We start from the raw sequence: 16265 nt of genomic DNA on the forward strand, positions 1-16265 counted from the left end.
CATACACTCTTTGCTTGCTTTTGCTTAATCTTATAATTCATAGTCACATGCATATATTTGCATTTAGGCCTATATAAAATAGCCGATATTACTTCTTTTAACTCTTTGAAATCCAGACCCTTGGCTAACCTGTACCCTCAAAATACTGAACCACCTAAAATACTTTTCCAGTTTCACAGCAATTTACTCCCCTCCCTGTCCATTAATGCAGAAAATGAATGACATCCTTTGTACTCTTTAACAAAGATTCCATTAGCCGTTGACCCTGTTCTTTATAAAACTATTCTGGCTTTGTTATGATCACAACTGAGATTTTGCTTATTTCCATTATTTTTATAACAAGGAATAAATTGATTAAAAATAAATATAATCCTTAAATTTTTAAACTGCACTTTTATTTCTGTTTAAAGCTTAAAAGAACACTGTACAACAAAAGAATCAACAACGAAATTTCACGAGCAACCAAAAGATAAGAAACCTCTTAGGACAAGCTGTCTGCAGCAAACTGATACAATGCATTTGGGGAAACTGCACCAGCTATTGCATACCTTAGCGAGAAGGAAGAAAAAAAGGATTACAATCTTGGCAGACTGCAATACATGCAGGATGATTCCAGACAGAAACGAGCAATATTTTTCTCAGAGATGAATATCTTGTTCTATTATTTAAAACTAATCATCCAAAATGGAGAAACATTTCGGATATATGATTTACTGTAATTTTCAAATACGATTACGATGTCACTGAAACTGTAAGAGGCAGTTGCTTTTTTGATTACATAATTACAATCATACTGTATACCCAAATAGATTTCACAATTAATGCATTTGCATAAATTTTAATTGTAATTATAAAATAATTGCATACTACAGTTACATTTGCAGTTAAGACCATGACTTTCCTGGGCTACATAACTATATTTATCGGAAGCAATTACTTTCTTAATTATATAATTATAATTACCTACAGCAGTTACAATTAAGGTGTAATTGTAATTAGATTATATAATTGCAATTGCACTGAATATGAAATTTTATTTCACAATTACAGCGTATTTATAATTTAAATGGAATTGCGCAAATTGTAATTAAACAGCTACCTTGTAATAGTATTAACTAAATAATTGCATAATGTTATTATAATGCAATTGATACTACAAATACAATTATGATCATGATTTCATTACGATACATAAATTCAATTATCAGGGGCAGTTAACTTTCCTATTTAATTTCCCAATTGCAATTAAAATTACATTGTAATTAGCTAATATAATGTATTTACAATTACAGTTTTATTGTAATTCAATGTAATAAAATTTATAAGTGTAATTAGATTATATAATTATAATGTCTGTAAATGCAATTACAAAGTAATTACATAGTCTAATTATAATTGCACTGTAACTGGAATCACATATTTTCAAATTATTATTTCAATTCCTGTTGCATTTTAAATTTTAATTGTAATTGCAGTTACATGACCTAAAATTTGAAGAGTAATTAGGCTGGAAAATGAAAATTCTGTTAGTGTACATAACATTTCATTTTACTATAGCTGGCATATATACAGAAAAGACGGAGGTTTTAAACGAGCTATTTATTCCAAGTTGTTATTCAAATCTTAACGAAAAAACCTCTCTGCTTCTAGCATATACTTAGTTTCCCATTATCAGTTTAAATTAAAAGCAGAGTGAAGGGCACTCCGAGACAGGCTGTATATATGCTGCTTTGTGCCCCAAATCAGGTTTCCATATATATTATGCCTTCCTGTTATGGGGACCAAAATATTTGGACACATATATGCTGCCTTGCTGGCAAAACAGCCGATATTTTTAAACGCATATATGCAACCTTGCTGGTCAAGAGGGTTAAAGTTACATAATTGAATGAAATCTTTTGCAGTAAAAAATAACCTCATCACAATCTTAAAGATCTATAATTTCATGACATGAGTTTATGGCTAAATGAGTATTTTAAACTATAAGAAATAAGTTCAGCTAGATCTATTGTCTTCAATTAAAAATACACAGACAGCAGGCACATACAGGCTTTATTGCAAAATCTTTTTCTCTACATGGGCTTCATAACTCACTGTAATTCCAGGATTTCGTGATAGTTACAAAATTAATAAACTTTTATATCAAATTTTATTACTGGGATTTATTTATAAAATGCCCATTAAAAGGAATGCATTAAGCAAGCCTCTTTTATCATTCAGATAAATCTAATACTTTTCCATTAGAGCTTTACAATTTAATTTATGTTCATTATACACTTACATCATTAGTTTGCATTCACTACACTGAAAATGAAGTTTACAGTAAATTAGCATAAGAACTTTACTAAGAAATATTTGAAGCATTGTGGAAGTAAAGTTAAACCAAAATGCAAAATTTCAATGAAAATATGCATACTACTTATACACATTTTTAATAATATCAATGTAAGAAGTCAGTATATTTTGCATAATGAAAATTGAACATCTGCCAAGTACAAAACTGGTGAGATAAGGACTGCACCATTTTGCCATTCTGAAATTTCTGTACCAGGCATAATGTTTTGTGAAAGGACTGACTGAATGAGTTTTATGTAAGCACTCCAAACATTAGTAATTATACAGAACAAAATATTAATTAAAAATGAATTTGAATTTTCACTCCCCTCACAACTCATGAGCAGCAGTATCTTTTTCTGTCTTAAATGAAAATTTCCTGTTTACTACAACTTCAGTTTCTTAAACCTCCTATTCTTATTCAATGCTTGTATTTATACATAGCTTTGGTATTTTTTAATTCTGGTGCATATAATAAAAGAAGTTATAAATCAATTAAAATAATGAAAACAAACTTTGATTAGATGGAGTGCCTTGGCCGAAGTTTCCATAATTAGATCCTTGCCCGGAGAATTGATCATAGCGTGTATTTGCAGCAGGACCACCTACTGGTTCAGATTTGACTGCAGCTCCAAAACCAGAATAAGGGCTCTAAAAATAAAATAAAGTTGAAATATCAAAAGTACAATGAATTTCAAATATTAAATCAGGTAATGTAAAATTACTTCAGAGAGAATTTTTATAAATTATAAAGTGTTAGTTTTCACAAATGATGCTTAATTCTTAATCCCCCCCTAAAAGAGTCAACATTACAATGGGAAAACATATGAGCTTTTCTTCTCATATTAAATTTCTGATACATTCCTACACACATTTCATTTGTATGGCATTAAAAACGTAATACAGTACAAAGTCCGAGATCCTGACATCCAATATCCAGAATGATCTAAAATCTGGACCTCAATGAAATTCTCAATTGTCAATCAATTAACGAACAGTGAAATCTGCAGTACGGTTTTAGATCCAGAAAATACCATCTCTTCCCAGAGGCCCATTAGCATCAAAGTGATAAAGTCAATGAACATGATTCGAGGTGAATGGGCTGGCTGCATGTTTTTTTTTTTTGGTTGTTGTTTTTATGGTTTCTTATCTTCAAATGAATAAGAGCATGTTTCTTTTAGAAAGTCTTTTACGAAGGCATCCCTTCCCTTAGGTAGATAGTCCTTGCATGCTTTTCCATAATCAAATAATACCAAACCACAAAACGTTCTATTCCAAGAATATAAATTTCTGTAGCATTTAGAATTATGTAGCATTTAGCTATATGTTCCTGCACAGATCATGCAATATATATCTAAAAGCTGGCATTAATGATTTAAAGCAGAGACTGCAAAAAGTAAAGACTTTCAGATAAATAACTTCAGTAGTAGTAGTATATACTATACAGGAGAAATGTTTTACAAAGAAAAGGAATTGTGTTCAGATAGGAAAACTGGAAATTATACCAAATTACAGAGTAACCAAATAGCAAATAGCTACACATTCGGTGAAATAAACTTTGCATTTTATACAATTTGTTTCCTGATAAGCTCTCATGGATTTCTTTCTTTTTCTTTTTTGTTCAGCATTACAAACATGCCATCTTTTGTTATCAACTGCATTTTGGCGAGTTTTTTAATAGTATATAATATCTATTTATAAGAATAGTTTATAGACGGCACGTGGTATTTTTCCATAATACAAATAACACACAGTACTTTTCCGCTACGCATACACACGTCAAAACGTGAAGCAGATATATAATGGAAAAGTAGTGAATGTTTAAATTTCCCTGTGCACATATTAAATGCTTGAAAATGGGAAAGTTGTTCTCCATTTTGCATGCCTTGTGGTGCTCTAGATATTGTTTAGGTCCAAATGCCAACTATTTGGAAACAAATGTAACACTGTAATAAAAGTATTTATATGAAAATTTGAGTATATGGCAAGTACTTAAATACCAATTTTAACAGCTTTGAATGCACTTATTATGAAATTTAGATATATTCTTTGCAATCGTACATCATCACTAAACTGTAAGATGTCTTAAGTAAACAACTAAAACATGAGAAAGGTGCAAGAGAGCCTTTTTTAAAACTTAAGTAAAAGTAGAAGGTACACTTTGTGCGTACAACTCAGCCAACCACTTATGGCAAAATAACTTCAGTAAGTTCGAATATAAAATTTAAATTCAAGGGCTGCACAATTCAGTTTAACATAAAGTTGGCTCAAAGCTTAATGGGCGTGAAGTTCAACTATTGGCAGTTATAATGCAAGTCCAAAAACTACAAATCTTAACTCATGGTCTCGAGAGGCAAACACTGCCTTGTTTCACGAACTTAAAACCTGACCGTAACTACATGCTAAGTGTGCATGCTGGCAGGAAGGCACTAAAGATCCAAGAGATCAGTAAATTTTATCTGTTATGAAACTCAGTTGCTGTTGGAAAAACTGTTTCAGGCTGGAAAAAAGCGAGGTAACAGCTGTGAAAAGCTTTCATATAAAACTGACGTGGATAGCTCCTGCAGTGTGAGGCATAGAAGTATAAAAAGTAACATTACTTTTCAGAATATTTCGTTTTAAATCTTAATTAGTAAAGCTTTCATATAAAACATGCGTGGATAGCTCCTGCAGTGTGAGACAAAGCATTGCAAAATATTTCATTTTAACTCATAATTAAAAACTTTTTTTTTTCTTTATTAAAACTAGCTTAATTTTTTTGTTTTCTTATTGTGAAATGGCAAACAAACCATAGGGATCTGTGTTTAAGAAGACAGAAAAGTATTTATGAATAGAAAATAAAAATATATGCAGGATAGCAGAGGAAGGGATGCCTTTGTAAAGGACTTTTTAAGAGAAACTATCTCATATTCAGAGTGCATATGAGTGAAACCACAAAAACTGCCATATAGCTAGCCTGATATACCAGTCTTCATTGGTTTACCACTAGTGGATTTCAATGACTGAATCTTTCATAGAAATTATGAGTTATGACCATTGTTGCTGTGCATTATAACCAGTGGTACAAAATTTATTTACTATGATAATTTAAATTATAAGTATAAATTACTTATAATAGGTTGAATGAGTAATACACACTTCTTAATAATAATATTAACATTACATAATTTAATTTATGAAAAGTATTTCTAACATTGTGTATTGTTACTGGTATATATATACTGGTACAAAATTTACTTGTTATGCTACGTTAATTCAATTTACTTCAACTTGAAACAATTGTTTTTTATTTCCCTTTGATAATGGAATCTAAGAAAGTAAAGTAACATATACAAGCTTTGAGTACATTTATTAGCCTTTTGTAAATTTCATTTTTCATGACATATGATTCATTCATGGCAGTATTTCAAGAATTTATTTTTGCAGTATTAAGCTTTGAAAATTAAAGAAGTCTGTTTTGAGGTGAAAGATTTATGACAGTACTGTCAAATTTTTTGTATATATGTATTTTTTTGAATTATCATTACTTTCTTCAGTAGAATTTACCTGAAACATTTGTTTCCAAACAGTTGGCATTTGTACCTAAACAATATCTAGAGCACCACAAGGCATGCAAAATGGAGAACAACTTTCCAATTTTCAAGCATTTAATATGTGCACAGGGAAATTTAAACATTCACTACTTTTCCATTATACATCTGCTTCACATTTTGACGTGTGTATGCGTAGCGGAAAAGTACTGTGTGTTATTTGTATTATGGAAAAATACCACATGCCGTCTATAAACTATTCTTATAAATAGATATTATATACTACTAAAAAACTCGCCAAAATGCAGTTGATAACAAAAGATGGCATGTTTGTAATGCTGAACAAAAAAGAAAAAGAAAGAAATCCATGAGAGCTTATCAGGAAACAAATCGTATAAAATGCAAAGTTTATTTCACCGAATGTGTAGCCATTTGCTATTCAGTTACTCTGTAATTTGGTATAATTTCCAGTTTTCCTATCTGAACACAATTCCTTTTCTTTGTAAAACATTTCTCCTGTATAATATATACTACTACTGAAGTTATTTATCTGAAAGTCTTTACTTTTTGCAGTCTCTGCTTTAAATCATTAATGCCAGCTTTTAGACATATATTGCATGATCTGTGCAGGAACATATAGCTACATAAAATAGTAAGTTATTCTAAATGCTACAGAAATTTATATTCTTGGAATCGAACGTTTTGTGGTTTGGTATTATTTGATTATGGAATAAAAGTAAAAATTCTTAATGTAAAAAAATTCAGATTTCTGTTAGACTGAATGCCTAAGTAATGTAGAAAATTTGCCTAAAATTTAAAAGAAAATGTCAACGGGTGAACATGCTATTAATAAAAGTAATGATAATCAATCATGGTTATTCATGTACAACTATTAGATTGTGAGACTTACAAGATTTGAGAACTGTAAATTATGTGCAATATATTCCATAATCTAGACAAAATTATATTTTTTACAGTCAGACAAATTATAAAAATGTTATTTACAAGCAGTAACGAAAACTTGATTTCACTCTATAAATTCACTCAGTTAGACATTCCTATAGTTCTAATTTAAGAAATAAAGCAAAATAGGACTTCTAGACCATGGTAATTTTGATCATGACATACTTTGCTTGAAGAATATACTTCCTGCGCTTTTCCATACTGCGAAGAAAGGGGAAAAGTGAAAGTTTTAGAAAAGGCTAATCCCTGAATTAATTTACTTGCATCTAAAAATATGTTCTTTTAGAGTTTAAAAAAATGTAAACGATATTCATTTTATGAACTCTAGATAATGTCACTTTTGAACTTCGACACCGGTTTCGAGCTTTGGCGACAGATATATCGCGCATGCACAGCTGTTTCCCTCTACGATGGAACGGTGCCATGTCCTTTGCAGAGAGCTTGAGGTTACCGGAAACCAAAAGTTGCGGGAAACTTGCTTTGCCTTTCTAAAAGACAATCAAATTGGAGCTGCGAAAATTGGCTCTACGCGAGCTGCCCGAATGACACTCGCGTGATACACAATTCGCCAAAAAAGTGATCTCTTCCAACGTCGGCGCAAAACTCGCCTTTTTTGGCGATATCGTTGTATGAAATTCCCTGAATTTTTGGGTCAATTTCTGAATTCCCAGGTAGCGTGGCAACCCTGTATAAGAGTAGACCAATCAGAGAGAACAGGCAAAACCTGAACGGGATAGGCTGTAGATACATCCACGCATGTGCAAAGTTACATTCCCAAATTGGCTACTGCTTATATGGGTCCTGCAGATGTGAACGGAACTCCCGCGTTTTATACCTTATGACTAAGCCGCTGTGACATTTACGCCACTGTCTGAATGCAATTTAAAGTAACAAATATGACCTTAAAAGACTAACAAGATACTTTATTTTGCCTTAGTTTGATTTGGGGACCCAATATTAAAAACAATGGTTGTTGGTGGTTGAGGTTGGTTTTCATCAGCCTGCTGGATCAGAATTTAACAGAAGAAAAACATCACATCAAGTCATTGAAATCGATGTATCTTCAATACATCTTGATTTGACACAATTCAAATGAACGTGCGATTCATTTTTTATTTGACACTTGACACAATAGAAACATGGCAGTTGGGGAAAAAAAAATAATGTATCTTCAGTACAACTTGATTTGACACAATTCAAACCAACGTGCAATTAATTTTTATTTGACACAATGCAAACATGGCAGTTGGGAACCAATCAGATTTCACTCGAAGAAGCTGAACCTCACTACAGTTCATATGATAGTGAACTTCTCATAATTTATCTTTCTATTAAATATTTGAAACATTTGTCAGAGGAAGGAAAATTCACAGTGTATACTGACCTTGCATGCTGAACAAAAAAAAAGGGGGTACAGTTTTATTCTACTGGGTTGTTTGACTAAATTCAAATTGAGTTTTTCATGTCTCAAAAATGCAACTTCTGGTATTCTGATACAAAATTGGACATTTTCTGAAATGACATGCCAATTTTCTTTAACATTTCAATTCTATGACTAAATTATGCCAAACTGGCAAGTTTTGTAAAAATTAGCTTCCCCATGTTAACTGAATTTGGTACATATGTATTAATGATACCTCTTTTATTATTAAACTAACTTACTTGATTCTTTCTTCCTGATTTTGAAATTTAGGTTTATTCCAAATAAATTCACCCATTTTTAATGATTTATTTTAAAAATCTGTATTTTTAAATAATTTTAATAAATTAATTTATTAAAATTTCTGAAGATATACATGAATTTATATACTAGGTCGATTTCAAATTTGGCCTTTTTGTTGAAAGCAGGAACAATGCAACTTTTTTTCCGCTCATGCACAACATAAAAATATGCCATAAATTAAGAAGCTTGCCAAGTGAATTATTCTTCATGCAAACTGGGGAAAAAAATTTAAAAATGCCAAAATAAATTTTTAAATTTCTCCCCAAAAATTACAAATATATCTAGCGATAATTTGTGTGTCATAGAATGGAAATAAAAAAGAAAAGTCGATTTTGTGCCAAATTACCTGTTAGAATAATGCTATATATAAATCTAATATATATTATATAGTTGCACTTTCAAGACATGAAAAATGCAATTTCAATTTTGTTAAAAGGCCCAGTAGAATGGGAGATATAGAACTTGCTTTTTTTTGGGGGGGTGCAGTGTACATTACCAGCAGTTTCCTTAGGCTTAGAAACAGCAATCCATGACAATACCAACTATATAATAGTCAAGAAGGTACACTGAGAAAATATTAAACATCCCAGAGAAGCAGAATAAATTATATACCACCTGGAACTTTTATACATAAACTACAAAAGTATATGGAACTGATCCAGAAGGAAACTCAACAGAAAAGCATCCCTAAATTATTTGTACAGAAAAGTTTAGGATCAAGCTCTCATGTTTTTCTTCGCAATGGCACAGCTTGTAAGCAATTCAAACCCCCATATGAAGGCTATATTCCATTATTCAATCGTCCAAAACATTTTTTACTTGGATAAACAAGAAAGACATAAATGTACAGATAGAGAAATATACATCTTGTACCACAGGAAATTTCTAAACAAGAGAAATCCACAATTCCAATTTTTGTAAAGAATGCACCTACACTGCTTGAGATTAAAACTAGAAGAAATGAAACTCAATCCAAAATCAAATCAGATTTAAGACAATCCAGAACTGGTAAAATTCGTTTTGAAAATTTACATTTTATATTTATATATTAACTTTGTTATTATCTTGAGAATAGGCACCATTACTTTATACCCAACATGTAACATGTATTCTAACATAATGTTCATTACTGGTAAGTGAAGAAATGTAATGCCATAAAATGTAAATAATTTAAAAATAACTCACAAATACTTTAATAACTGTAAACATTTGTTTTGCGTATTTTTGTATTAACTTTTTTGGCAACAGTTTATGTATGGGATTCTTTTTCGGATTCCAATGTTCTGTTTTTAAAAAAAATCAGTTTTACTACTAGAGCTAAAAATTACAGTATCTAGTGTTAATACACTAGTAAGTTTTTATCTGGAACTTATTATATAGTCTCAACTGACAACCAAGAAAAATGTGAAGGTTCTACCTCTCTTCATATTTTATTAATCTTACAAAATACTAGTCTAAACACAAGAACATGTTAAATAAAAAAATTATTACCGAATCTTGAGAGACAGCAGGTGTTCTTTGAGGGTAAGTTTGTGGAGTTTCTGCAGACCATCTTGTACCTGTCCTTCCACTTGGTCGCGTAGTACCACGCACATTTCTACTGGAACCATCAAAACCACCGCTTTCAACTCCTTGACCTGGCTCTTTCTTAAAACCAGCTTGAGGTGTAGACCCATATGAACCTGCATCTCTTCGAGGAAAACTTTCACTGCCACCTCTAAAGCCAGGGCCAGGTTGGGGTTTTTCATTGTAATCTCCATAACTACCATACCCACTACCATATGCACTGGGTGGTTCTCTTCCATAATCACCACCATAACCTCCACGTGATGATATGTTACCTCCACTGGCATAGCCTCTAGAGCTAGCAGTATTTCCTCTAGCACCAACACTGCCACCACGTGAAGGAGCTCCTCGAAAACCCCGCTGGCCTCGGGTACCAGGTGAACCTCCTTTATCATATGCACCCAGGGCAGGTTCTTTGTTAAAGCTACTTTCAGAAAACTGCCCAGATGAACTATCATTACCATAATTAAAATCTCTACCACCATAATTACTCTGAGCTGCAGCTCCCCGCATGGGTCTGAATTCCCCTCTCCCTCTAGGTGCTCCCCGAGAACTATAAGTATTCGAACCATTACCAAAGCCAGTAGAGCTTTCACTGTAATTACTTGAAGCACCATAACCACCCCCATAATGACTTTGACTTCCTCCACCATAACCTCCAGGAGAATTTCCCCCAAAACTGCGATTTCCATTTCCATGACCAGGCTGCAACCTATCAAAGCGCCCTGGACCCTCATCAAAACCTCTTTTTCTATCAAATCCTCCCCGGCCAACATCATAACCTCCTCGATTAGCATCAAATCCCCCTCTCCCACCATCATAACCACCTCGATTGGTGTCAAATGCACCACGGCCACCATCATATCCTCCTCGATTGCTACCATAACCTCCTCTCCCACCATCATACCCACCACGACTGCCATCATATCCACCCCGCCCACCGTCATACCCACCACGACTGCCATCATATCCACCCCGCCCACCGTCATACCCTCCAGAACCACTATTGTAGCCACCACGGCCACCATCATATCCTCGATTTCCGCCATAGCCACCACGACCTCCAAAACTGCCTCGTCCGCCATCATGACCACCTCTCGAACTTTCAAAATTACCCCGGTTAGGATAGCCACCACCTCGGCCTGGACTTGATGTGTTGCGATTAGAAACAAAATTTCCACGTCCAGTGTCAAAACCTCTATTATTCCCTAAAAAAAGAGGAAATGAATTAAATTTAGAATAGATTCAATCACAGAGATTTCTTCAAAATACAATAGAAAGTTACATTATACTTTCAATGAAATAAGTTTACATTTACTGCAATCAAAACCCTTCTTTGGATGTAATTAAGAAGAAGTTCAGTTACTATGCAGATTTTTTTTTTATTTGTTCATACAAAATACAGAAAATAACGACATACAACTCATTTCCATCTAAAGCATACATTAATATATTTACTAACACAACAGTTAAAAAAGATCAAAATATAAGCACTATATTTTCAAGTGATCTATATTTTAATGCAAATACATTTTTTAAAATGTAAATGATGCATAACATGGATGGCATGAATACCATTTACAAAATTTCACAAAATAAAGTATACTGAATGTATTTGAAACTATTCATTTAATATTTAGTACATATAGTTTACATGGTAAGAATGAATACTTGAGTTTACGGCATTCATATTATAGCCTTATATAACTGATGTATAAGTGAATCCGAAAAGTAAGTTGAGCAGCAAGATATATACTTATGCCACTCTACATATTTTCTAAATAACACCTATCAAATACCCATACTTCGTCCCTACAAACACATAGACCATATTAAGAAAAAAAATTGGGGGGGGAGAGGGGGTTGCATGTGTGATACATCCAACATGCTAGTAATTTAACCCCCTGCGGCACAGTGTGTCTGGTCTGGACACACCTAAAAATTTCCTTCTGTACGCACAGAAAAATTGAATGAAAAAGGATTTATAGATTACTCTGAACCTTCTTTATTTATAGTAGATGGCAACTCAACACAGAACAGTCCATATATATTAGCCATATTTTGTAGAAAGAAAAAGTGCATTTTTCAATTCTCCAATATATATAGCTTTAAAATATGGAAGGGGGGGAAAAACGCAACTTTGGAAGCGATTTTTTCTACAAATTGAGCAGTCAGAGGGTTAATATAAAGTATTTAGAGCAATTTTTTGTTAGGACAAAGTAATAGTACTTTCACATAGAATTTGCTTAGAGAAATTCAAAATCTACATTTCACAGCAAAGCATGATAGATGAATAGGAAAAAATGTGTGATAGGTAAAGTAGGGAAAGTTTGAAATTTTCTACTTAGATATATATCTCTAAAAAAAAAAAAAAAAAAAAAAAAAAAAAAAAAAAATAATTTAATCTGGTATAATTTGGAACGTGAGCAATAGTATTCTATTTCTGTTCTGAAATCCCACTTTCTGTTTTCCTTTTCTTTCCCCACTCTTAACCCTTTTCGGCACAGTGTGTCCGGTATGGACACACCTAAAAATTTTCTTCCGTACGCACAGAAAAATCAAATGAAAAAGGATTTATAGGTTACTCTGAACCTTCTTTATTTATTATGGCAGCTCAACACAAACCAGTCCATATATTTTAGCCATGTTTAGATTTTTAAGACCCTCATTTTTCAAAGAAATCTTCCAGATTTTTTTTAGAGTGTAAAAGGAATTGTTTGAAAAGAAATTTCTATGTTATTTTTTTGCCTGTATGCTAATTTCCTTATTCTATATTAGTTTTAAATTTTTACCTTGAAATCTTGCCTAAAATCAAACAGCGAACTCTAGGTGTGCCCACACCGGGTTCACCGATAACCTAGGACAACTGAGAGTCAGTATTCTTTGTTTCTCCATAAACAAACTTAAAAATTTCCAAACAAAAGACACGGTTAAATCAGGTTTCAAAGGTTTTTAATCAATTTTTGGCAAAAATATTTAAAATATTAGCACAATATTATATTTTAAATCTAATTTCATATTTATTTGAAAATGTGCATGCATTGACTGTAAACGTTCTCTCAGCCAGGTGTGTCATATATGAATCGCCATTTAAAATGACACAAAGAACAGCTGCACCATATAGAAATTTTTATATAGAACATCAATTAGTATTTTTTGTTGGCCCAAGATGTAGCTCTATGTATGTTACAGTGGAATTAATAGAAACTGGAGAGCCCATCTTCATACCACTGCAATATTCTATTTTTGGTATTTTGTTTCAGAGTGAAAGATGGAATTGCAGGAATGAGTATGTATGTAACAAAACAGAACTGCTTCAGCTGATATAAACATATGCATGTGTTTTACATGCTTCTAAATACTTTAGCATTTGGCAATTTGAGGGTACACGTTCTATGGTTTCAGAGGTTTCATTCATTCACCTATCCGAGAGAGAGATGAATAATATGTGCATCATTTAGTGAACTACTATTTTGTACTGAAAATGGCAAAACAAAACAGTACTTAACAGAAGAATATACATGCAAGAAAAATGACTCATTTTCTGAGACTGACACATGGGAGGCACTGGCATAGGTGATGCACAATTACATACAATACACCATTTCTAAAATCAAAGTGGTACAACAAACTTTGCTTTTTATGGCTGATCGATGCTCTTTACAAAAAAAAAAAAAAAAAAAGGGGGGGGGGGAGGAAGGACTAAAGACATCATTCTTTGAATTTAAAATGAAAATTGTGAAATAAATGTTTGAAAACTAAGAAGGGCCAGAAAAAGTTAACTAGATCACTACTCTTCCTTTATCACTCTCCTGCTTAAATAAAAGTGGGGGGGGGGGAAATGGCACGTGATATGCAGTTTGCTCACATAAACGGCACTAAACACCAGAGAAGAGCAGCAGACATTATTTTCTTGTAAGCTGTGCAATGAAGGACTTTGTATACAAATGTTTGAAAAAGTATCATATACTTGAAATATTTTTTTCCGTTTAATCATTTTCATGATGGTTTTTTTATGAAAGATTTTTACTAATTCTTATTTTTGTTAATCTGTTGTGTGAAATAAAATATCTGATTGTGTGCACATTCTTCTTACATACTCATATTCTCTTATGAAAGTAAATAATTTTATTGTTCTACAATTTATTTATTTGTAGAATTTCTAAGGAAAATATGATGCTTAAAAATTAATTCTGATAACTATCCAAATGCCTCCCAAAATGCACTAAAAATTGGAACCATCACTTCCAAAGCCTAGAAGCACTAATTGTTTGTTTTCATAGGACAGTGCATCCTGTAAGCGTGCCACTGTGTGACAGCGGTTAGATGACCGAGTGCTTGTTGCAAAAAGGTTAATGTATGAAAAGTTTACTTCAGCCTACTGCTCAGTATTTGATCAACATATTCAACACTGGAAATAAAAAGATTCTGCGTAAGGAGAGACTAGTATCCTGCGAGGTTGGACTGTACTAATTAGCCAAAGAGAAAGCTGTTTCTGTATCTAGTCTTGCATTTTCAATAAATGAAGTATAGTATGGTTGAATCTACTCCAAAGACTGTGATAAATATATACCGACCACCACCTGGACATTTCAATGAAATTAGGGGGGAACACCAAAATGCAGGATGCTCACAAAAAAGGCTTGACCAACTACCCCAACTTTGGGAGCACGGAAAGCAAGGAATCCATTGGAACTGTTGCAGGAAATGTCAATGTAAAATTTTTTTGTAGTATACAAGATTTGTAATTCTTAATGATACAAAAAGTTTAAGGCACTGAAGTTGTGATTGCAGAACAAAAAATTCATCCTTAGACACTAAGAAGAAATTCAGTAGAAAGAAGTGTTCTTCCTTAGACAATAAGAAGAAAACGTGCAAATATTTGTAATAACACCATGGAGATATAGATTATTATTCAATACACTCACATCAATCGGGATTTAATCCTTTGCGGCACAGTGTGTCCGTTTTGGACACACCTAAAACTTTCCTTCTGTACGCACAGAAAGATTGAATGAAAAAGGATTTATGGGTTACTCTGAACCTTTTTTATTTATAGTAAATGGCAGCTCAACACAAACCAGTTCATATATTTTAGCCATGTTTAGTTTTTTTTAAGACCCTCAAAGTAACTGGTTTGGAAATTTAAGTAAAATTTCCACTGAAAAGAACATAAAAATTCAACCTACCAAAAACAGCAACAATTAATTTTACAGTGTATGCTTTGAACTTCTGACTGATTAGGCCCTGCACACATGGCCTATTTGTAACATCTTTAAGAAAGTATATGAATTTTGTACATACATAAATGAGAAGCTCTGCCCGAAAAATAAGATAAAATATATTTAACATTGAAGTAAATGGCTATCTCACTAAACTGGCAAGATATTGCCATGCAGGCGATTGTTTTATCAACTAATATTTGTTGCCAAATCTGGTGAGAAAGTGCCAGGTATAAAGTACCAAGGCCATTAAAATCAAATACTTTTTTCCTCATGGCTGGATCGAAGTTAATATTTTGAGTAATCAGTGTCACCCAAGTCTGCATATAGAAAAGAAGATACATTTGTGGTTTTTTAAAATTTTTCTCATCTTCTAATTACACTTCCTTAGCCTGTTAACTGGGTATGATGACACTTTTTGTAACTGAAATTAACTATATTATGCTGAACGCATTGTGTTTTTCGTAGTTCTTATATATTTAACGTTTCCTTGGAATAACGGCATCACATTATTAATGAGTTATGTACATGTACAATTTCTGAAAGTTGCCAATTCAGCGCTGTTCACAAATAATTGGCCCATGCTCGCACTCATCCGCTTATACATTGTGAAACGCATTTGCACAATTTGCCTTCATTTTTGTGTGCATTTCAGTATTTTACATATTACTGATTTCAGTGATTATTATTTTCTTCAAAATATGGTTAAAAGTTATTTGTTTGAATGTTTGCCATATTGCTTCAAGAATTATCACATAGTGCAAATTAATTCTTTGAACACTGAAAATACGCAACTGACACATTAAATATCTTAACATTCTTTTGTGAAATTAAAAAAAAACCCACAAGTTAACAATTTATTACTTGAGGTGTGCTGACATTATTTGCCACTGTGAAAAAAAAGGTCCCTAATACAAAACGAGTTTC

At 32.6% G+C, this 16265-nt stretch overlaps 1 protein-coding gene across 2 annotated transcripts in view; it reads right to left on the bottom strand.

Annotated features, from left to right (window-relative positions):
* Positions 1-16265, bottom strand: part of LOC118180854 (uncharacterized) — a 117736-nt gene that overhangs the window by 5741 nt on the left and 95730 nt on the right. For both annotated transcript variants that reach the window (XM_085809612.1, XM_085809613.1), the window contains exons 13-14: positions 10042-11324; positions 2850-2985 (exon numbers count right to left, since the gene is read on the bottom strand). In XM_085809612.1, the coding sequence (XP_085665738.1) occupies positions 2850-2985; positions 10042-11324 (1419 nt within the window). The remainder of the gene's footprint in view (positions 1-2849; positions 2986-10041; positions 11325-16265) is intronic.

The sequence above is a fragment of the Stegodyphus dumicola genome, chromosome X2 (assembly GCF_044657685.1).
Source record: "Stegodyphus dumicola isolate Sdum_Otavi_A_Nest chromosome X2, ASM4465768v1".
Lineage (NCBI taxonomy): Eukaryota > Metazoa > Arthropoda > Arachnida > Araneae > Eresidae > Stegodyphus > Stegodyphus dumicola.